General features: G+C 37.9%; 1 protein-coding gene across 2 annotated transcripts in view; it reads left to right on the top strand.

Moving 5' to 3' along the window:
• The window catches only part of TGFBRAP1 (transforming growth factor beta receptor associated protein 1), a 35,689-nt gene extending 14,976 nt beyond the window's left edge, over positions 1 to 20,713 (top strand). For both annotated transcript variants that reach the window (XM_087759040.1, XM_087759041.1), the window contains exons 5-12: positions 4,544 to 4,626; positions 10,786 to 11,127; positions 12,456 to 12,513; positions 13,868 to 14,011; positions 15,051 to 15,197; positions 16,836 to 16,995; positions 18,627 to 19,060; positions 19,934 to 20,713. In XM_087759040.1, coding sequence (XP_087615166.1) covers positions 4,544 to 4,626; positions 10,786 to 11,127; positions 12,456 to 12,513; positions 13,868 to 14,011; positions 15,051 to 15,197; positions 16,836 to 16,995; positions 18,627 to 19,060; positions 19,934 to 20,122 — 1,557 coding nt within the window. In that variant the 3' untranslated portion in view covers positions 20,123 to 20,713. The remainder of the gene's footprint in view (positions 1 to 4,543; positions 4,627 to 10,785; positions 11,128 to 12,455; positions 12,514 to 13,867; positions 14,012 to 15,050; positions 15,198 to 16,835; positions 16,996 to 18,626; positions 19,061 to 19,933) is intronic.
• The last annotated feature ends 3,560 nt before the right edge of the window (positions 20,714 to 24,273 follow it).

Raw genomic sequence — 24,273 nt, 5'->3', positions numbered from 1 at the left:
AGAAGTTTCTAATTCATTATCATTTAAATTTTGTTTAAGGCCCTTGAAAAGTAGTCATTAAATTAAATGAAATTTGTATCAGCTTTCATTTTGATTCTTAACTTCTCTGTTGAATGAAGAGCTGGGAGGCTGCTGGAAGTAAAAAGCTTGGCCAAAAAAGTGTTTCCATCCTTTTGCTAAGGTACAACTATCTGAAGTACTTGAAGTTGAAAAGTATTTAGGCAAATACAGAGTTCAGGTTCCAGCATGTTTTGCTTTGCATCTTCACTTCCAACTTTTCCTTTGCAAGCTGTTTAAAGAAGCAAACTAAAATCCTGCTGTGAGGACAGGATGCATGATCTAAGCAATGTCTTCTGTGTATGATGACCTCTAATTCTCCAATTATTTCTTTCCAGTTTTTGTAGATTTAGTGTGGGAGATGTCTTTCTGTGTTTTGCCACAGGATGAACTGCAATTCATTATCTAAAATACGTGATGTAGAATCTCATTCCTCCTAAGTTTTCTTGCATTTAGGATTTTTCTGTCTTTAGGATAAGTTACTTTCTGTTCACACGTGTCTTATGTGCACAATGTCTGTCTTCCTGAAATTACTGTTTCCAAGAATATTGTAAGTTCTTTCTAACTTAACGTGCTTTTAAGGGTGTTCAGTTACTTTGTGTCAGTGCTACAGCTGAAAAAGAGAAAACATATTACTTGCAAGCAAAATAGCCTGTTCTAGTTCTGGGCTGTATTTACAGACTGATATTAACAAGCTTATTAAAATGACTCAACTTGTCTTAGTTGTTGAGTCGTTAGGCCAATTTTTCAGAGCTTATCTGTAGCTGGAAATGTAACATTGAGCTTGCTTTCTAGTGTGCCTCTGATACTTAATGCTGTCGTTACAGGTTTATTACAAGCACATCAGACTTACTTTTACTGTAGTCTTGCATAATATAAATCCGATGGAGTTCAACCAAATTACAAGCCTTACACAAGTCTTTTGAGACATTTCTTTTGGCATACTTTAACTGATCACGTAGTTACCCCTTTCTAACTCTTATCTATTATCTGAAGATATCTTAGACATTAGATAGATAGATAATAGGTGTCTTCTAATAGATATCTTTGGATATCTATTTTGCAAACTTTACTGATTCCTGAGTATCTGACGCTTTCAAGGCCTTATTTTGCCATTTTATACGAGCAGTGGGAAAGAACGCATAGTTTTGGCACTAAGGCACTTGAACCAGCCACTATAATTTATCCATACAGAAGAGTGAGAGTACTTGTCTGGTACATGTAGTATAGTGCCCCCTTTTCCACATGCTGCTTTAATTTCTGCAGTTTGCAATGGCTGTTGCCATCTTATGTGTGACTTGAACTCAGTCATGGCATTGTAGGACAGTTCTTGACTACATGGGTTTTCTTCCTGTAGTTCAATACTGCATTGTCATTGCATGCGTACACAGGTGCGTGCTCTCTCTCTTTATATCAGCAGTATTATGTCAGCATAAATATATATATATGGTGGTAATGCAGAATGATAGTGGGATTGAAACAGTAAAGTACTGTACTCAGAATTATTTGTACAGCCAATGTTTAGTTATTGGAAAGAAGCAGGTCATGCATTACTAGCTCTAACCTGTTACTTAACCCGTGGTCCCTGCAGCCTACAAATTTATCTCTGCCATATTAGATGAAAATTACTTTGTCTTTGAGCATCAAGAATTACTGCTAGGTAAAAACCACCAGGGAAAAGTGTTGCAAGGAGACGGCTTTGCTGGATATCATTTTTGGTAGAAGTACACAAAGGCCTTTCTACCATACTACCATGAAATGACTGAATACTACTTATTAATTTTTCAGGACAGCTGAAGTTTGCAGAAATCATGGTTGATGGTAGAGAAGACCTTGATTAGATTGACACACATCTTGCATAGGTATCTCTCTTTTTTCTTTTTTTTTTTTTTTCCCCCCTTCTCATTTCTTTTTAGTTTCAAAAAACATATTAACTGGACGCAAACCTGACCAAAGGCTGAAGTGACTTTCTAGAAGAAAATCTTTTTGGCAATCTAGGTGGTAATTCTGACCATTTTAGAAAGGTTTTTTTCTAGCAGTTAAGAAAATTAAGGCTTCACTATAGCTATTGCAGCTTCAGCAGTCATCTTTCTGTTTTCTAGCGCTTTTTCAGATACGAATTAATACAAATCTTATTTCATATTTTTGTAGCTAGTTTTTTAATGTGAATTCAGTCAACAATATAGAATTTCCCTAAGGCACTACGAGTCCTATGGTGGTTCTTCAAAAATTATAGGGGAATAAACAATGTGTTGAACTTTGACTGTGTGTAACTTGGTACCTTTTTAAAAGAAGCCTATTGCGGTATTCTGGCAAACAGGTCTGGAAGAACTCAAGATGTTTTTTCTCTCATAAACAAAAGTTAACTGCATGTGGTTGGCATATAGGTCTAGCCCGTTTTTAAAAACCCGTGATAAAGAGAGGATATTGAATATTCCACAGACAGTCTGGTCTGTTGCTTCCATGATCTTTACCACAGGACATCTTAATGTCTAGTGTTAATCTTGTCAGCTAAAAATCAACCTGGATACTCCCTATCTCATCACTGCATCTTTAAAAAGTTGGGAAAGCATCTGTCTGTAGATGTTCTACTGCTGTTTTGTTGTGTGACTTTAAGGACAAGTGAAGATATGTCAATATTTAAATGAAAGTGAATACCACTTAATCAGTTCAAATTTAAAACCAATTCCTTGGGCCTACACTTACATTATCAACAAGCTCTTTTCAACTTTTAGTTGAAAAGATTGCTGTACAGACTAAGCTGTACAATTAAAGCAGTATTTTCAGTATCTTAGATCAATTCAAACTTAATTCCAATATCCTAATTCACTAAATATGTAAATATTAGTGGTCACTCCATTGCAAAGATTGAAAACAGACTTAAAAAACAACCTACTTTCAATACTAGTTAGCCGGGTGAGAAATATTTGTACTTCAACCCTCCCTGGAAAGTTTGAGGCCAGATTTTGAAGTTTTTATGGTGCCACAAGATGCAGATAGTTGCAGATTGAAATCCTTTACCAGCATCCTTAAGAATGTGACCAGATGGGTATTCATCAGTTCACAGATGATCATTTATTGATGTCATAACACAGTGGTAAATCACAAATATTTTTGATATTTTATGAATTAATCACCTGAGGTAGTTTTACTTTATTACTGTAATTAAATTCCCTTTTAGCTTTAGTTAACTGTATTTTGAATTAGTACACTTGGATGTAAAGCATAGTAACATTAACTAATATAAAGATGTCATGAAGTGTTGTTCGTTTATTTTTATATTATGTTTGTCTGAAAAGGTGTGCCAGATAGCATTTCCCTCTGTTTCCCCTTCTCTCCCCCACACTGGGGAGGCAAGAAAAGTCCCACAACCTTACAAATCAATAGGTTTTAATGGCTTGCTAATGATCAAGATTAAGTATTTCCTTAAGATAATCCATTAGCAAAGCTTGCACAGGCTAAATGGACTTAAGCCAAGCTTTTCTCTTGGTAAATCCACAATCTTTAATCAAGGTGAAAAATCACCGATTAGAATATCAGTCTATCCTGCTTGAGGCCTGACACTCTAGCAGTCCCTGCCTGGAATACGTTGCTAATGTATTGCAGTTTCTCTGGGTATTTTCATTGAAAATGGGAGTCTGTTATTAATACAGCATTCATGTACGCTGTTAAACAAACAAAAGCTGTATATTCGTGAGCATTTACAGTAGTTTTGTGTTCTTTTTCTAGTGAACTTTTTGTAAACTTTTTTCTGTTTAGGCATGACTTCAACAGTAAAGCTTCATAACACAGTTTTTCATATGGTTTGCTTGTGCTCCTCTTTTTAACTGTATTTTATGTACATTGTATAATGTACTGCATATTGATAAGTTGAACTGCTTTGGAAGTATTTTTACTTAACAAACAAACAAACAAACAAAAAACCCACCAAACTGGCAGAAAGTCAGAAATATGGTGATCAGCTGGGGATGAGACCATGAGAATCACCAGCAGGGTTGCTGGTTGAGGTGAGACGGGGAGCAAGTTGGCTGTGTGTGGTCAAGCGGGGCCACCCTTGAGTTTAAATCTTTTTTTGTGTCTGCTGAATCATGGGGAACTTCAACGATGACCACTGGCTTTTACATTTGCAAATACCACAAGTAAAAACTTGAGGCAAATCAGATTGATGTCAGATAAGTCATTATTTGAATAAGAAAACTTAAACTTGCTATTTGTTGACTTTGCTTTTAGTAAGTACTTGTGAACAGTGTTGTATTCACACACTTTTATCTAAGAACCTGAGTCTGGGCAGCAGATCCAGTATATTCAGGTACATCCAATTTAAAATATAGAGGATCAAGGCTTTATTTTGCATGTACCTTGACAGGTCTGGTGGAAGATCATGTGTTCAGTGTTTTTGGCAGGTAGTTATTACAGCAGTGACTAGCACTATGTAAATAACTCCTCACAAATATAATAAACCTTTTTTCCCCCTTCTCTTTCATAGGTAATGTACAAACGAATCCTGCAGCAAGCAGGTTTTATACAGTTTGCACAGCTTCAGTTCCTTGAAGCAAAAGAGCTCTTCAGGTAATTGTGTGACAAGAAATTTATTCCTTTATCTTCTTTAAATAAGGAGTTCATGTTCTTGGTTTTAAAAACATAATCGCTTGAATGTTTTTTGATGCAAATGTGAGTTCACTGTGATAAAATGGTTTTGTTGGGGATAAAAACAGAGTAACATTGAAACAAGTTTATAATTGAAGAGTTAATGCAACTGATTTTTTGGTATGCTAACATACAGTAACATTAAAGCTGTAATCCTGTAATCTGAGTGTTGTATGTGTGGAGATTTTTTTACTTTATGCCCATGAAGGTCAAGGTGTTATTGAGCCTGTGCTGTGATTTACAGCATGAACGTTGCCTGTTGTGTTTTTTTTTTTTAAAAAAAAACCTTTCAACAAAAAGTTACAATTTAAATATTATTAACACAATTGCACTATTTTTTTCAAGGATGCTGATGCTGAATTTGTTTTAACACTTGTTCTGCTAGGCCTTTTCCAGAAGACAGATTATTTGTTCTTGAGGTCCGTACTAACCTTCCCAGTTTAGCTGTTTCAGCAGTCACTTGTTTATAAATTGACCTTGGTACTCCACTTTCATGCAAAAAATGCTGCTCGTTACCTTTATTTTACCTGATAATTTCATTTCTGCTAGCCATGCTTCATTCTGTGATGGGGTACTGTCCAGAGTTAGTAATCTGTGCTGACCACATAAAATAACTCTCCTTGTTATCTGCTGAAATTCACTTTAAATCAGTTTAGAGCCTATGGAAAAGGATTAAGGTTAGACAATTTCCTGTATATTGTACAGTGTACAGTATAGGAAAAAAGTTGTCCTTGGGCTTATAGAAATGTATCAAGGAAAGTAAAGCTTTGGGGAAAGTTACTACGTGATGAGGGACTTCACCATTTTGCCTCCTGCTCACCAGGATAATGGGAGACACTGGGCTTGAATGGGCAGGGTACACTGAGTGAAGCTTAGGAAACGACAGGAAAGGCCTGAACAGCATTTAGTGGCAATTTGTTTTGGCCACAATCACCTTCTGTATCACCTTGTAATTTTTGGCATTAGTGACCAACTTGCAATCTTCTTCTTCCCTGTAATCTTCCAAACACCAGACTGAATCACTGCTGTGTTGTGTATCTCAAGTAGAAGTACCAGCTGTACGTAGCTAGGAATCCTTTACAGCATTCCCACAAAGCCTTTCCACGTGGCTTTCCAGTGGACTTTTTTTTCAGTGTGGCCAGCTTTGGTAAAATAGCTTGCTGAGGTTGTACTGGCTATGAAGTGTCTTCGTTGTCTAGGTGTGGTTAGGTGGCCAAGCTTGTATAGCTCTGCAGCTGTCTTGACTATGGCTGACACTTCAGCTTTTTTTCTATCATTTTATTCCACCCTGCCTGGCAATAATTCCCTGTGGGCTCTAATCTGGGGGCCCTGCCTTGCTGGTAGTAGCCCGAGGATCTTTTAAAAGCAGTGAAAAGGGGGAAAAGTATCCTGCAGGGAGCTCCAGCACCTTGTGGAAGGAACAGAGATCAGTTATGCAGCCTCCATCCAACTAGCAGTCCATCTGACAAATGAGCTTTAATGAATAGGATTGTGGGAGCTCCTCTATAGAAAGAAACGTGCTTCATGAGAAAACGTGCTGTCCAGGCATGAATTTTGGAGCTGAGTCGGCATCCCAGGGTGTTCCCTTCCTCTAAAAGCTGCGACTCCAAAGCAGAACAACTGTTCATGAATTGCTGAGGTCTGCTGGGGGAGAAAGCAAAGATAAGGCTTCTGTGCTTTTCTTCTGGCCAGCCACATATAAGAGTATATAGTCATTTCAGAGTATTTTGGTGACTCTGAAGAACTCCTTATGGAATCCAGGTTCCCTGATTTTCAGCCCTGGTGAGCACACCCAGTTCCAGTAATATCTGGTTATGCCCCAATATACACTCAGTCAATCTTGTTCATTTTAGACTTACTGATGCTCAGAGGAAAAACGGGAAAGATAATGGCAGTCTATGCAAACACTTCCTCCCATCCCCATGTGTTGCTCTGCAGGTGTTTCAAGGAAGTGTTAGTTAGAAATAACTTCAGCCTTAAAATGGCAAAGGGAAACTTGGGACCTATCTGAGAAAAGATGGATTTAGCAGTGAAACAGAGTGGCAGCAGTACCTCCAATAACTTGATGTGACATGAGTCTACTTCTGGCCAAATATGAAGTGAGATTGTCTCACTCCCCAGAAAATACCTGTCAGTTACAGGCTACCAGGGGAAATTATTATATTGGACTAAAGCTCTCATTTTCTTGCTTCAATAATCCTTCTTGGATAACTTTGTCAAGATACAGTTATAACATGCTTAACTTCATAGTTCTTAAATACTGAAACCTTTAAGAGGAATACTTTCCTGCCAAGTTCCTTTTGGTTATACTGATACTTCTGAATACTGAAGAACGTCGACAGAAAGGAAGGAAGTGGTGGCTTTATTGAAACTCAAATAGTTCCACAAAGGGAGGAGAACTTCCTTCAGCTGGATCTGTTAACCTTAAACTGAGTGAGCTGTCACAGTGGGGCTTCCTTGGTCTGATAAACTCTGTCACAAGCAATAACAGAATTTTGATTTTGTTACGTAGTTGTGATTTATATATTACATTTTTGCTATTTCATATGCTATCGCTGGAGGCTCACACGCAGTTAAACCAAACAGTGGTGCTTAGCAGGCCGTTCCTTGAATTCTAGGTGTCTTGCTGAGATGTTGGTAGCTGTCACAGTGAAACTGTTTCTCTCCAGTGTGTTTGGCTACATCCTTTCACTGGTTAGATGTTGCTTGCAACCTGACATGCCAGATACTGGAACTTTCCTAAACTTTGTTGCTCTTTTTAACAAATCAAAATGTTAACACTTTTCACAGTGTTGTCTCACCTGGGAAAGGCTATAGAGAGACTTGTAGCTGAAGTCTCTCCTACACTGGAAATGTTAAAAAATTGCTGGTACTTATACCTGGAGACATAAGAAGTAAGACTCTGTGAGATCTGCATCTTAAATGTGATTCAAGAATATAAGCTTCTGTTACAGCCAGTGGGATCTAGGCAAAACAGCTAAATCATGTAGGCTTCTTTGACATCTCTGGTATCTGTAAATTTAAGGGTCTGAATTTAGACCTAAGTTTCCTGAAAACTTGTAGATTCTGCCTATTGCATTGTTTGTATGTATGAAGCCCAGAAAGACCTAATGCAGAATTACTCAAAGGGAAGTTGCCTCTTAACATTGAGAGCTTGACTTGTCTTAAGAGCCTGTTTTCTGCTTTGTGATAAGTTGCTAGCTATATTTTGCTAAACCTGAGATGCTAGAAGCTGAAGACTCAAATGTGTTTTTCAAGAGACATGAGGTCCTTTGTAGCTGCTCCTAAACCATTTCCTCCAAATGTGGTGGAAAGAGCCACAAGACATCCACAGATCCCAGGAGCCATAAGCCTTGAGATTAATGTTAACCATTCATGCAGGTGGGGTTCTTGTTTAGTATTTGGTGTTCTTCTGAAGATGTTTGTTCTGGATGATACTGTGCTTTTCAGGAGACTGCTTGATTGTTGATTAGCATTGCTGTGGGGAGAGCAAAACTGTACAACGTGAGCTTGAGTCAGACCTGCTGAGAGAACCACTGGTGATTCACAGCCCAGGGTTTGGGCTAGCCTGAGTTGGAAGCTGGCTTTGAGTCTCCTTTTGGAAACAGATGGTCATTAAGGCCAGAATCAGTGAAGTTCAGAGGCGAAGTAGCTGACTACTTCCTCATCTAGGAAAAGTTGGATGGTAAGATGAAAAAATGCAGAAGCTACTGTAGAAGTTAGAAAATGTTTTAAATCTTATTAAAAGTGGCATGTTAAATATAGCAATTTTAACTTCTTCATCTGTCTCCATGGTCATAGCCTCCATCTCAAGCTTAGGCCATCTCCAAATACTTGACAGCATAGCCAGCAAGGGAACCAGTGTTTATACTTGAATTTCTGTGGATTTATCAAGACTTCTTGCTTCTGCGCTAATTTTGAGTAGCCTGTTGATGTTATTCGAGTTACGGGTTACCTTTTGTTCTAAAACAAATTGGTGAAGAACCTTGGAGGGGGAAAAAAAAATCTTTCTTTAAATAGGGTTAATTTTCTAGTGTAATATATCTCGTAATATATTTTATCTGGTGGTCCTCAGGTCTTAAACTTTCACAAGCAGTTGGACTAGCCAAAGCTGCAGTTGGATTACTGTAACAAGTTCATACTGAAAGCCCAAATGCTCTTTGAACCATCAGGCCACGCCGCTGACAGAACTTGCTACTTCTTGATTATTCTGCCTCTTAAAAAAAAGCCCTCATCTACTTGTGAGTTCCATCATAATATAGATCTAAGAATTTCAAAACCAAATATCAAGTCTGAAAAGAGGGATTAAAAGGAAATTTCAGCTGCAGAAATCTGCAAAGTAGACATGAACGCTTTACTCTTGGTTAGAGGCTGACCTTTCTAGTGTAGAGGTAGTTTTTAGGCAGTAGGAGCTCCGTGTGCAAATCGGAAGAACTTGTTATTCAAACCTCTTCTCACAGGAAGGCTTCCCAGGTTCAAATTTTTCTCTGTTGTGGTCCTCTACTGTTCATGTTGCTATTCCCATGCTTTGCAGTCACTAGGTTCTGGAACAGGATACTTGCTGCTTTTAAATTTGCTGTTGCTGCTGTCTCTCAGAATTTCATTCTTCTGGTATAGATGTTTGTAGCCAAAGGACAGTATGTATTTTTTGCAAAAGTTCCAAACAGGTGTTGCCATGGTGATGCTTCCTACTAATTCATATTTCCTGGATGGTTTTGGAACTGTGTCTCTGGCAAGAAGTGAGCAACTTGGGGCATGGCCCGCTGCTTTAGTTACGTTATAACAGTAGGGAAGGGGTGAGCCTGCTTGTGAGGCTCTTTCACACTTTATTGCCTGCAGAAATCTGCTGCTTCATCTATTTCCATGGTTATAACTTGTTTCTTTTTGGAGTTCTTTGCAATCAAGGTTGTGAGGGGAAAGTCTTTTTGAGGTTGCTGATCACCGGATAGATAAGAACTATTTTTTAAAAGTTTTATTTGCAACAAAATAGATAACTAACCAGGGTTTCTCTTAGAGAACTGTCAATTCATTTTGATTTTTTTTCAGCAACAGTATCTCCTGCATTTCAGGAATGCTTATCTTTAAAGATTAATTCTGAATAATGACTTTGACAGTGAAATAAAATATAAATCCTAATTTCTTGCTGTTCTTCTAAAGCAAGGTCTGGGAGAAGGAGTCATTCTAGCTGTGAAAATTGAGTTGTTGTTTACCATGTGTGGAAAAAACTTCTCCTTTTATTCTTCTGTCACAACATGCATTCTTCAAATGCTGGCGGAATTTCTTCAGTCTGGGCTGAAAGCAAAATGTCTTGTGTAGCATGTCTCTGTTACAACTTGTTCTTGGATAAAGTATAGGTGCCCTTCCTATGCGAAGTGGAAAAGCCACTCCATAGTATCTGACATAGATGTACACCCAAGACCTATGCCTGTACAGTAGACAGCTACTTATTGGTTAGACGGATGCATAATCAGTATCCATGGTTCATTTTCAGAATGTCCTTAAGAAGTGAGCTGAAGGAGGAATCTGGTGCATTTCAGGGTTGGGGAAAACATTTTCATCATCCAAACATGTGTTCTGAAAGCTTTAGTTTTCTACAGGAAGTTGCTGTTGCTACAGAATTACTCTTGCACAGTCTTTGTGGCTTGCCTAAAAAGGTTCACTCTCTCTGGTTTTTTTTGCCTCCATCAGAAGACTAGCTCTCATTATGTATGGATGAAGTCTAGGACAGTCTTAAGGACTGCAGTAAGGCTATTCAGCTGATTTTTGTCTGTGCCACAGAAGAGCTGTGGGATGTCAAAAGCAAAAGGCTGGCCAGTCTCCAAATTCTCAGAGCTTTCAAGATCTAGAGGAGGAAAAAGAATGATAAACAAGTTTGGTTAGAAATAGCAAAAAAAATTCCAAATTTGTTCTATATATAATTTTTCCAGCACAGAAGGCAATAACTTTCAGAAACCATGACACGGTGTTAGTGTCCTGACTCTTAAGCACATGTGCGCACACATTCCCAGTATGTTATTTTTTTGTGCCTATGTATACTTTTTCTTTCTTTTTGCTTCATCTAGTTTGACACTGTAATTGCAGAAGCGGCCAGCTTGATGTCCGGGAGCTGATCTCTCTCTACCCCTTCCTGTTGCCTACTTCCTCTTCATTTATACGGTCTCATCCCCCTCTGCATGAGTATGCGGACCTAAACCAGCTGACCCAAGGGGACCAGGAGAAGATGACAAAATGCAAACGATTCCTCATGAGTTACTTGAATGAAGTCCGCAGCACTGAGGTTGCAAATGGCTACAAGGAAGATATTGACACAGCTTTACTCAAGCTGTACGCAGAGGCAAATCATGAAAGCCTGCTGGATCTGCTAGTTTCAGAGAACTTTTGTCTTTTAACAGATAGTGCTGCCTGGCTGGAAAAACACAAAAAGTGAGTGGATTTTTTGAGTATTGCACCTTTGAGACCAGAGGGAAAGTTGTCTTAAATGCTGTTGGCTTCTAGAGCAATGTGTTCAAATCCTTGTAGTTTCTGTGCTCTGAGGTCCAAAAGACAACTTGGCCTGACTTGTCAGCATTTAAAAATGTTGATGAAAAGGTATTAGTTGACAGTCTGAGGTAAAGGAAATGCATTTTGTCTTACACTGGTAAATACAGAGTTCTCAATGAAAGTTTCTGTGTCCAACACAAAATAAAGGATTGGTACAAATTTGGAGGGGAAGAAAAATTTGTTTGCCCTTGTGACAGTTGAATGGACGCAGTAGCGGTACTCGGACAGAATGAAAAGATGCCTTAAAGCATGCACTACCTTAGGTAGAAGCTATTAACCAGCTAGTGGCTTTAAAATCGTAGTTGCTTATTCAGGGAAAGAGATCTTACTTTTGAATTGCATACTTTCTGTGCTCCCACTGATTCACCAAAAGTAGGTTGCTTACGATGACTTCAGATGACTTCAAATCGGAAATGCCAGCAGGTGGAGAATTGACTGTCATTAAGCAGGAAACACTAGATAGTAAATGTGTAAAATACAAATTCCAGTTGTAGGTAGCGTCTCTGTCTTGGATTTAATTTCTTTAAACTGTGTGGTGCAGTAGTAGCAATTACAGTGGTGAGAAGGAGTCTTTAATTGTGGTTAGATTTAGGGTCGTTTCATTTATTTCAGGTGTTTTGTTAAATCCTCTTGGTAAGTATGGTTTGCATGGCAAACTTTTGCAAATGTGAATGGTAGAACATCGTTCCATGAGAACAGCTGTTACAGAACCTTAGCTGTATTTTTATTACAGTACACAAAAAACCTCTGTAATGGCACTGTACAAGGCTCTTCCTTGCCTGACTTGATTTCATGCTGCAGTAAAGAAAAAAAATGTTTCTGATGGTAAAACAGAGTTTTAAGTAAAAGCATCATAAAAATTTGATTTAATGAGACCCGATTAACTATTGGAGGAATATGTACTATTTGGAGCCATGTGTTAAGTCTGTCTATAAAATTCAAAGAACAGTACAGGAATCATCTGTAATTTGACACATACTTTAAGTTGGAACTGGTAACTAGAAACTGCCTTAGACACAGACACATTTCTAGGACAGAACTTCTCTTCTTTGATTCTGAAAAAGAGCTTACAGACATTTGTTCAAGTGTAGACGTGGCTTACAGACATGTGGCTGTAAGCAATTATTTGTTATATTCTGTGCTAATCAAACCATAATGAAGTTGGTAGGAAAGATCTAGCGATTTTAATATTATTTTCTCTTTCTATACAGGTATTTTGCCCTTGGTCTCCTGTATCACTACAATGGCCAGGATGCTGCAGCACTTCAGGTTAGAATAAAACTTTTAGTGTCATCTGTAAACCATTCCAAAATCCCAGTTTACTTCTGAGATAAAAATCTGAGGTGCTAATTTACCTGTTTGAAAAGTAGTGATGTGTATATATGAGAGAAACTTATGCTGAGGCTTTGTCAAGTAAATTAATATGCTAGATATGGAAAAACCTGAAGAGCTTACTGAAGGTGACAGCTATTTAGAGGCTTGTATGCTAGTTTTTAAGCAAAACTGTGTATACCAGAACATATGTTTGTACTCTTAAAAGATGGACAGAAGTGCTAAAATAATCAAGAGATCACTTAAAAAGGTGTTTGAGGAACTTCAGGAACATATTCTGTGCTGATTACTCTGTATACACACAGCAAAGTAGTATTGTAATCTCATGGCAGACACTGACAGCAACTGAGAGTTTATTTCATTATCTGATGATGGACAGTGAACACATTCTGCAAGACCTGTGGGTTTCAGCTGGGTTAGTAATCCCTTTAGGGACCTGCCCTTCTGATGTCACTAAGACCAGCAGTGGTCTGTAGACTGCAGACTAAATAATTTTGTTATTCCTGTCTGCAAACTTCATCTAGAAAAATTAATATGTTTTTGATCAGTAAATAGCATGTATGTCTCGCACCATATCCAATACCTTAAGTAGTTTGCCTTACTGTGTGGCTTTTTGAGTATGTTAATCACAGTAACACTGTCAAATGCATTCAAGTCAGCTGTGCAAATAGTAATTTCCTGAGCAGAAAACCAGTAAGGACAACAAAACCAGTATGTACCTTTGTCGTGTGCAAGATGTTTTTCTTTGTTTCAAGGAACAAGGTTTATTGCTAACCTGGTCTGCTAGATATGGCACCTGTTAATTCCAATTATAATGTATATAAAAATAATCTCACACAGTACTTAAAGTTCTTCAGTCAAAATGAAAGAAGAGCAAAAATATCAGATTTTCTTTGAAATTGTTTGTATCATTTGCTTTTAATCTTGCACACACACAGAACACATGAAAAGTATACCATGCACTGGAGAAAAGAACTTCTATCAAAAGCTTTCTTTGTGATTAGTGTGCCTCCTCCTGAAGCATTCAGCCAATCACTCTCAGAATGAGAACCTACATGATATGTTGTCTGAATTAGTTGAATATGGCAGGTGCAAGAAAAGCCCGTGATGGAGAGGAGACATAAACTTAGTGACCAGCAAGATCCCTTGCCATTGGTGTTCCCAGGAGCTCTTTCTAATTCCACAAGTACCAGTAGCTAATACTAAGTGTTGTAGTAGCTCACATAAATTTTGAGTTGGAAGAGCTAATACGTGTTTTAAGCACTTTAATCTGTGTGTGTTTTTGTTGCAGTTATGGGTGAAAATAGTTGATGGAGACATTCAAGATTCTACACGTTCAGATCTCTACGAATATATAGTAGACTTCCTTACATTCTGCTCAGACCAAGATCTAGTGTGGAAATACTCTGAATGGGTTTTACAAAAAAATGAAGAGGTTTGTGATTGGTGTGATGTACTTTTCACAGAACATCATAAATATAAAGTATTTCCCTGCACTGGTGTTTGGGTGTTAACATTGTTCCATCTTGATAGCTAATTGGATCATTTTTGCAGTATTTTTAATGCCAGTTAAATAGTGATCAACAGATGACTAAAACTTCTAGGTTTCTCAATTCTTCTAAGTCCATCTGTTAACAAGTGCTAGTGATAATTGCCTCTTTTTCTTCTGAAAACAAAGTGTAGGTCATTCTGTACAATGAAAGATACAGCATGTCTTCTGTTTTTTCTCCATATTAAGCAAGATAATTTTCAGATCTTAAAAAATTTAAAAAATCACCTAACAGGTTAACTGTTGCTGCTGTTTCATTTTTAAAAGGATTCCAGGAACAGGTGATAGCTATGTACACTAGGATGTGAAGTAAATAGGCTTCATTCAAGGCAAAACCTCATTGCTACAAGAATTAACTTAATCCACCAAAATTAAAAAAATAATTTTGTAACATCCATTAGTGTGGTGTGCTGTTAAATGGGATGTTTGCTGTATCAGACAGTCTGTGCTGTTGGAACTTGTCACTGCCTAATTTGTATTAATTTAAACCTCAGTTATTACATGCAATGACAGATTTCTAAACTTTTGGTTTGGTCATTATAGAAGTCTCTTTCTCTGTGTTTATCGTCACATTTGATAAGGCTGTAAACGTTCTGGTCTCTAACTTACGCTTTCCTGCCGCAAAGGCTGAAGTCTCTTGTTCTGCTGTTACGCAGATCTGTTCAATACTTTTTGTGGCTGGTGGAGGCTGTGCCCAACACAAGGTTTATAGGCTGGACAATGTGTAGGCTATGAATTGAGGCAGTGGAGATAGGAGTGAGTGAGATCACAATAAGCACCGAGTAATGTTGAGCAGGGTTTTGTGTTGTTTATCTTCCTGAGTGATGTCCTAATTAATCTGATAGTGCTATTAAATAAGTATTTAAAATAAAAAGGTAATAAAATGGTTGCCACTGAGTTCCTAAATGCAATTAACTCTCTCTAGGTTGGCGTACAGATTTTCACTAAAAGGCCTTTGGAAGAACAGGAGAAAAACAACATTAATCCAGATGACATCATCAATTGCCTTAACAAATATTCTAAAGCACGTGTTAAATATCTAGAACATCTAGTATTGGAAAGAAAAATAGAGGTGAGTCCTACAAGAATACTAAAAACAGGTATAGGATTCAGAATGCAGACTATGATGAACAAGTCTGAAAAAAGCCAAAGTCTAGAAGAAATAAGCATAATTTGAAGGCTTTCAGATGTACTCAGAGTAGGGAAAGAGTGGTTTTAAGATTAAAGTAGAAGATGAGGAGCCAATATCTGCATTATTTTTAACTTTTCAACTCTTGTGATGGCAAGACAGTTGCTTACCTCCCTTCAGAGTTTGTGGGTTTGGTTTTTTTTGTTTGTTTGTTTGCTTGTTTGGGTTTTTTTACATCTGATTATTGCATACTTTTCTGTTTCACCAATGAGGCTCAAACCTCCCATCTGGTAAGATCATAGAAAAACAGTTGTGCAACTACTAATCCTATTGCACTGTGGCAGCAATATACTAATATTGCTAATTCAGTGGTTTACAAGTATGTTTTTATTCTGGCCTTCTGGAGTGTTTTGAGCAATTAATGATAGAATTAAACCATGTACCTCTCACTGTAGAATTCCAAACCGCTCTAGATGTTGAATGGCCAAAAGATGTGTTCAGAAGTCGTATTTGTACCTTTTGTTTCTAAGCACAACACAGAAGCAGCCAAACATTATGGTACTTGGATACAAGGCGTTCTAAGCACAGGAGAAGTTACTTGAACCTGCAAATAAAGCAAGAAAATGAACATTGAAAGAACTTGGCAGAACTGGGGACCAGTTCACTAGTTCACATTCTTCAAAAACACATGCTAGATCAATGGTTTCCCTCTTACGCTATTGCAAATACGTCAAGGTGTGTGACACCATGATGGATGCATGTACTAGTTTCTGATGTCATGAATTATTTTCAAACTTTTTGAGTTAAACATAGTGCCTTGTATAGAATATTTGTAACAAAAATAACTTATAATTAAATCTACCTGCTAGTAAAGGCTGGTGTCACAGGCAAGTGAATGCATTACCACAGCTGGGTTATAAATTGATTTGGTATTTAGAAAGTACTAGATTATTGTGAATGCTTTAGTGAGAATGTTTCAAACAGTCAAATCATCAACTTGTTTTGATGAATATTGGGTAGCGGATAACACAAAAAGCACTGTGCCTTCAGAGTGCTTGTCTGCCTCTGGTGGCTTTCTCAAATTTTATTGCAGAAATAGAAAAGGTCAAAGAACATACCTGAATATGAGGAAGAATGAGTTAGATCAAAATTACTCATTTTACAAGGGAAACAAAAGGAGAAGACACAGCGGAGATCGTACTTGTACTCAAAGGAGAGAGATCTGCTTTACTGCATTGACTTTCTTTAGGTGAACTTTTGAAAGGAGATAGTTTTTGAACAAGAAAAGCTATTTATAGAGTTTCTTTATTTAAGGTGAAGAGGGGTTTAGGAATAAGATGTTTCATGTCTACGTTTTGGAAATATCTGTATTAATGAAACGGAGAATCCCATACTATAGGTATAGTGTCTTTTGTGAAGCTGGTCTGAATAAGTTGTCTGCATGAACAAAAGACTTTCTGATTAATCTGAATTAAATAAATGAATTAAAAAACATTTCTATGTAAATATTCATCACTGTTATTGGTGGGGAGAAGGAGTTGTCTTTGTAAACTGAGCTAACATTGTTCTTTTAATCTGTAGAAAGAAAAGTACCATACTCATCTAGCTGTCTTGTACTTGGAGGCAATACTTCAGCTAAAATCTGTGACCACAGATAATTGTACAGAAACAACTGAACTGCTGTTTAAACTACGCAGTCTTCTTCAGAAATCTGATCTTTATAGGATTCACTTTATTTTGGGTAAGATGCATGTTGTTTATTATAAATGCTCTATGTCAGTTCCAGCAGGAAAGAAAGTCCTCATAAGGTTAGAAAACGGAGAGCTGAGGTTTCTAGGTGTATTTGGTTGATAGGCTTACCATCTGTATTTCTAACAGACACAAGTTAATTTAGAAAGCATATCTGTTAGTGTTGTCTTTCATCTCCCATAGCTCATCAGGTACAATGGTATGTTTGCCACTGCACCAAAGACAGGGTACCATAACTAGCTAGAAAAAAATATCTTCATACAATTATCTTCTTAATTTATAGTCGGTTTCTTTTTAATGGTGAGCATGTAACTTGTGACAATCTTTTGGAAATGGAAGACTTAGAAGTTTATTTCTTAAGCAGTTTGTTCCTCAGTGAACTGAAGCAAAGCTTTGAGGAATCTGATTACCAAGGAGTTGTTTGTTGTCCATAACCCATTCTCACCCTGAAAGCTGGGGTTCATGCTAAACAAAAACATGAGCATCTTTTTTGGGTGAGAAGTGCAACGTACGTCTTACTGTTGGTATAAGGCAAGCAGCAGTTGAGCTAAATTTTTTCCTCAGCCAGTGCTTGTAATGACTAATTTTTAATGTTTCATCCACTGAACGAGTGGATGAAAGGGAAATAACATGTTATTGTACTGAAAGATATGAAATGTTTTTCTTAAATTCAGTGGAAAAATCCAGCAGATGTGGAAATAAAAATAGCTAAGTAGCAACTAAAATAATTTACCAAGGTTTAATATCCCCTTGCCTTTTCAGTCAGCAAAACATTATATGACAGATAATGTACAAATATAACATAGTCATTGAAACTCTTGCTCTTTTTCATCTTTTAATTTTTAACCAAATTTTTAAGGGCAAGAGTTACAAGATGGATTATTCTCTTGAAATCCACGTACTCCAAAATACAGGATTTCTTACATGACAATTCTTACCTTACATGAAGGTGAGATCAATGCATACTAGTTTGTTCCTCCTTGATAACCAAAATATTTTGGGGAGAAAAACATTGTATTTCCATAGCTTTTACAGAGGCCTATGCCAAATTTTTATCACCTTTACAATAAGTACAGGATTTTCTACTTTATCTTGAAATGCCAGATGAACTTGCCATTCCCCCTGCCTGTCGCTGACACTTTAACTTTAAACTGTCAGACTGGATTAAGGGTTTGTAGTGTCCTTTTCTTAAAGGGAAGTACTATTTGATCTTTATTGTCTTTTATGGACTTTAAACTATTCTTTAATTTTCTATAATATTGGGAGAAGCAGAGGTTAAAAATATTGTGGCTTCGTCTTACAATTTGTCATACATGGTAGCAGTGTGCGCAGAAATGTGCAAGACTGACATGCTAGAATTTAAAAGATGGCAGTGACGCTGGTTTTATCACCTGTTATTTAGTAATTTCTTTTTCCCGTATTTTGTGGTGCTCTTTTGTTAGAGATGTGTTTCCATACATCTAGGCATTCTTGAACTTATAAACATCTGTCCTCTTTATAGCTGCCACCACCCCTGCAAAAATAGCAGGAGCTGACTTCTGTGGGCTTGTTTGCATTGACTCTGGGAGAGGGAGTAGTTGTCATCTCCACTAAGCAAATATTGCCTTGTTTCTCATTTAACAGACAAAATCCAGGGCATGGACCTTCATATGGAAAGTGCAATTTTATATGGAAAACTAGAAGAACATGAGAAGGCTTTGCATATCCTTGTCCATGAGTTAAAGGACTTCCATGCTGCTGAAGAATACTGTATATGGAACTCTGAGAACAGAGACATGCAATACAGACGGAGGCTTTTCCATATGCTGCTGTCAGTGTATCTAAATCCAGGCACTTCGGATTGTGCACTAGTCGTGGCTGCTGTGGATCTCTTGAATAACCACGCTGCTGAATTTGATGCGGCTCTAGTTTTGCAGCTGGTGCCTGACAGCTGGTCAGTGCAGCTCCTCTCCCCATTCCTGGCTGGAGCAGTGAGGCAAAGCCTTCATACAAAAAGAATGACTCAGGCTGCACTTGGGTTAGCACAAGCTGAAAACTTAATCTACAAACATGAGAAGGTAGGTTGGTTTGGTTCTTTTATTTTTAAATAGAGGCACTTTGAAGCTTTACAATTAAGTCCTTTGATATGTAATAATCAGAAGAAGTTTGAAGAATTAGGACAAAGATGTCTTCATGTCCTTGGCAATTTTACTTGCTGTATTTATTAGCTTTTTGCCATGACTACTAGATTCAAACTTAATTTTATGCTTTCTCTGTAAAGCAAAAGGGAAGGTGGGGGCCTTGAAATAGGAACAACTTTGGTGAACTTCTGGGCTGAATGAAAGTGAATCTGGGATTTACAGGTTAAAAAAGTTCTTGCAGAAACTTTAACAAATGTGAGTTAGCGTTCTTTTCACTAGGATTGAGACCTGTCATAATTTGCAAAAAAGTTTACCCTGCACTTAGGATTAATTGAAGCTTGTTAGTAGCTTTTGTTAGTGGTAAATTCACTTGTGAAGCTTTCGTCTATTCCTAGCTAGAGCTGTGTTGCTTAAAGCTCCCAGCAGATTCTTCAATCTGTTTAACCCTAACGACGGTATATCCAGCAGAACGTGGAATAAAAATGCATCAGTGCTCAGTTTGCTGTGGAGTTGTCCTGTGACCTTGTTTAGGAAGCTGCATCAGGTTTTCAGTTGCATTAAATGTGTGAGTGCTTTTCTTCATTAAACAAACAAAGAAAAAAAAGAAACAAGCAGTACTTAAAAGGAAGCATGAAAATAAATGAGTATGAATGTGGAAATTGAATTAAAGATAAATAGTTCAAGCTGTCTTTTACTGCTGCCTGTATCATTGACCAGGTTTGTCCACTTGGTACAGTTGAAATGATATGCCTCGGAATTTCCCTTCTTTTCTTGCTAGATTCATGTTTGGATTTTTTCCCCTCTCTTTAGGTTAAACAAAAAGGAACTCCAATTCTTCTTTCGGACAAAAAGGTCTGTCAGGTGTGCCAAAATCCTTTCTGCGAGCCTGTATTTGTAAGATACCCAAATGGGGGTATGGTCCACACACACTGTGCTGCAAACAGACATCTGAATTCAAACGTGACTCATCACTCTCCCAGCTCCAGCAATCAGACTTGAAATACGTTCCGGTCCCACAGGTTCCCATGACTTATACCCCATTGAAAGTGGGCCGGAAAAAAGAACAAAGTGCAGCTACTTTAGGTATTAATCAGGATGAATGGCTAGTCTTTGGGTTAATGGGAAGACTTCCAGTAAATACGAAATATCACCACTTATCTTTTTGATTTCTAATGAATGTAGATAGAAAAGGAAATTCACTACCAGAAATGGAGAGGTGCAAATACAGGCTCTTCTGTATATAGTAATGAACAGTTAAAGAAAATGAGCCTTTTCTTCACAGTAAGGATGAATGTTATGGAGACAAGACAAACAGTTATTTTAAGAAATGTCACTTTGCACTGAATGTGGTGTTGATAAATTTGTAGAGGTGGAGATGGCATCTGTTGGAGTTGGAATTCTTTGGAACATTATGTGACAAGACTGGCATCATGCAGCTTACTATCAAGACAAAAATGTGCGTTGGTTATAATGTTTGCTGCAGCGTGTCCTCTTTTGGGCTGGATTCTCTTCCCCAGGATCACAGTGTGAACTTGTTTTTTGCTCTACAAATTGTTGGCTTTTGATGCACTTTTTAGTACTTCTCTCCCCCCCCCCCCCCCCCCCGCTATATAGAATTTAAATGTAAGCGCTGGTCCATTAGGTTTCTAGTCCTACAGTTACTGTAATAAACTGGGTGGAAACTGATAGCCTCAGTCACACAGCTGTGCTTGGAAGAGAAAAAACAAAGATTGTCTGATCAGACTGTAGTCACTTTTATATGGGGGAAGAGACCTTAACTTTAATATGGATTGATTTATTTATTAATATGCAAATATACTGTACATACAGTTGAATAAATTGATCTTCTGTCATTCTAGAGTTTTTTGGAGGATAAAGATGTAGCCAATACGTAAGTGTACAGGTTATGTGCTAAATGTTTGCTATAACATAACTTCAGCAGATTGGAACTCCACAAGAAGAGGTTTTAATACTTGTGGATGACTTTGTGCAATCAAAATCACGGAAAGAAGGTATAATTGGGAAGAAATCTACGAAGGTGCACTACAGGGGTACTGCATTTGTAATATTCTACAAAACATTCTGTAAACTAAGGTTTTTCAAATAACAGCAAAACCCCTTTATTTAAGTACCCTGATAAGTATTTGCATTGCTATTAAACCATTTTAAAGCAATCCATTTAAAAGAAGCAGCTTCCCGCAAGAGATGTTCAAAAATGATGACTTTAAATAAACGTTAAGTATATCAAAGTCAAAGCATTTCTTTTAATTCTGTAAAGCTCTAATAAATACCAAGCTTACTGACCAGCATGCAGTTGAGTTAGTACGGCTGCTCACTGTTTCAGCGTTCCAAATCAGAGCGGAGACTTTCAGCAAAATGGGGTATCTGCACGGGATCTTCTAGATGCAGTCTCGGCAGAGGTCTCCTTTTACGGAAAGGCTGGCTTGTGAAACAGGCTTGCAAGCATAGCGCGGCCTCCAGGAAGGGGCAACCAGACAACATCCCACGGAAAAAACTACCCGTTTCTTTGTCTTTGAAGCAGAAGACCTTTGGATCTTTCTCTTTCCTGAGTTTAAAATTAGAAAAGTATAGCTGTTGTGTTGAGTTTTAAAAAATAAATAAAATCCAAGGCAGGAATTTTGTAGCGCTTTCTACTAAGACATGTAAGCCACGTTTAGTGAAGGGCACTTTCAAAAAAGACAAATGTGGGCATTTCTGACTTAACTGAGGCACAAGTGATCCTCCTGTGTTGCACTGGAATGAGCAGATTCTTCTGTATCTTGTATTCATGGTTTGCAAACATTGTGTATACAACTGGCAATGATGGCATAGACGAATTTGGAGTCCCCTGCCCTCAAAATACTTGCTGGTAGAGAGGAAGTGATTTTACGAAGACCTGATAAGCCTTTTGCATACAGTAGCATGCGATTCATAAGAAATACTTTCTTTTGCTGCAAGCATCCTCAGTATGCTTTGTTCCTGTCTAATAAGGAGGTACTAAAACAAGCATCTAAAACTCTCCATGATTAAGACTAATTCTAGCCACTAGATAGTTAAGAACGTAGTCTTGTCAACTAGTGTTGCAATGGAGTAGAGAGCATACCATTCCAGACCACAAGAAAGTTCTTAATTGTTATTGCATGAAAAGGTATGGCTGTAAAAGATCAAACAGTTCTTTATTAATATTTGGTATTTTTTTCAGATTTGTACTTTGGCTAAAATGCAGCAGTAACAATAGTTGTACATACAGAGCAAATGCAGAAATCGGAGTAATGCAAGGTAGCATATTTGCAATCATAGATGACCAAAAGGGTGACTCATATTTGAGTTGGGGGATCTAATTCTTATAGCCCCCCTAAAATGTTGACATTGTCATTTGACAAAATATTGTCATTTTTTCATACTTTTGTTACCTGTTTCTTTGTTAAATTTTGTATTAGAATTCATTTGGATTAATTAATACGGAAGGCCCACGGTAACAAAAAGAAAAAGCAAAAAAACCCAATGTGAGGCTGAGGTAGAGCAAGAGGTGGTGGCAGGTGGAGGGTGCTCTTCCAGCGTGTGTACAGCGCTTGAGCAATTGGGATAATGCTCGACCAGAGGAGATGGCAGCCTACGTCAGAGTGGTGCGTGGTATTCTGTACTTTATCACCAGGAAATTTATGAAAGGTCTGCATTCAGATTGCCTTAGGTAGGACAACTACAACACCCCTAGGGTAAGAGAACTTCACCTTGGAGAACCTGAGTTCATTCCTCTTTTATTTGGAGACTGGCAGTTTGCTCATTCTTGTTTTGTGTACCTGAAGCGCTGGGGCAGCATTGCTACTGTGCTGAATCCTTCTGGTATGGCTGCAGCAGCACGGAGGGAATGAATGGTAATCTGGTTCGTAATTGCCGACTGGATATGTGAAGGAGGAGAGGCAGGAAGGAGGAACATTTCTCTGGCCATCCTTCCAGTTTGGAAATTAAATGGGTTCTGGGAGTTTAAGCTTGATGCAGTCTTTGTCTCTTTAGTTAGGGAATGTAGTGTCTTAGACCTGCCCTTGGAGAGAGGAGATTGTCAGAATATTTGTTCTTAATTTAGCTCTTGCTAAATGATTTGTGTTTGTAATTTCTCTCTCACTTTTTTTTTTTCCAATGAGTTTCCTCCAACTTTGCATGTGTGAAAACCAAAGCAGTAGTACAGATCTTTTTTTTAATGTGACAGTGTGTCTGTGATTCAGGACATAATAAATGAGATTAGTCTCTCACACAGATGCTTTTGCAGATATTGAGGCACATTTGCTTAACATGTAGCTTTTAATTACAGAAATATTGCAGCTCTGACCTTTATTTTTAGCCATCCTCCGTTACAGTGGCTGATACATACAAAAAGCACTCGTTAAACCCTTTTCTACTCTTCCATATCTCCACGCTTCCTCACATAAAAATTACTTATGATGTATATATGTCATCATATGCAGTTTTTCCCCTCTCTAAGTCAAAAAGAGAGGAAAAATACTAATGAGAAAAAAATGCCCAGAATCTGGCACTCTGCTCGAAATAAGATTAATGGCTGTACCTTTATGAGAAAGAATTCAGTTATATCTTCATTTCTCTGCTTTAAATGGATAAGTTATCACATTGATAACATTACAAGAATACCGATCTCAGAGTCTGGAGAAAATAAGCCATTGGGTTTTGTTACGCAGTGCTCGGAGCGCACCACAGGTACCTACGAACTGGCTTCTTCGGGCAGCCCGTTCTGCGGTGGCTCGGGTGTGCACCGGGGCCCGCGTTACAACGAGAACTCCTCTCTGCCCTCCCCCTGCGCCCAGTCTCCACAAACTTCCCAGCCTTTGCTACCTGATTAACGTCACTCTTCTGGCACTTCATTGACATGGGTGTAAATCTTGAGTTCTGGGTAGACTCCTGAGCACATCTGCCTTTGTTCAATAAAATGTCACATCAACCACATGAAACCCTAATAATGTCAGCTGTGGTAGGGATGGCGTATGCCTGTCTTTTCCGAGACCTCTATAGCATGTTTGAACACAAGCGCTATCCTGACTCTGCTGAATCTTTATAACGTCTGTTCTCTGCAGCACTCCTATCCTGAATGACAGTAAAAAATATTTTATTTTATACAGTTGTATCAAGAAGTAACCTTT

The sequence above is a fragment of the Nipponia nippon genome, unplaced genomic scaffold, assembly GCF_047370975.1.
Source record: "Nipponia nippon isolate SJK-2023a ecotype South Korea unplaced genomic scaffold, ASM4737097v1 scaffold_2, whole genome shotgun sequence".
NCBI classification, from domain to species: domain Eukaryota; kingdom Metazoa; phylum Chordata; class Aves; order Pelecaniformes; family Threskiornithidae; genus Nipponia; species Nipponia nippon.
The sequence above is the reverse complement of the archived record's forward strand: the minus strand, read 5'-3'. Positions and strand labels throughout refer to the sequence as shown.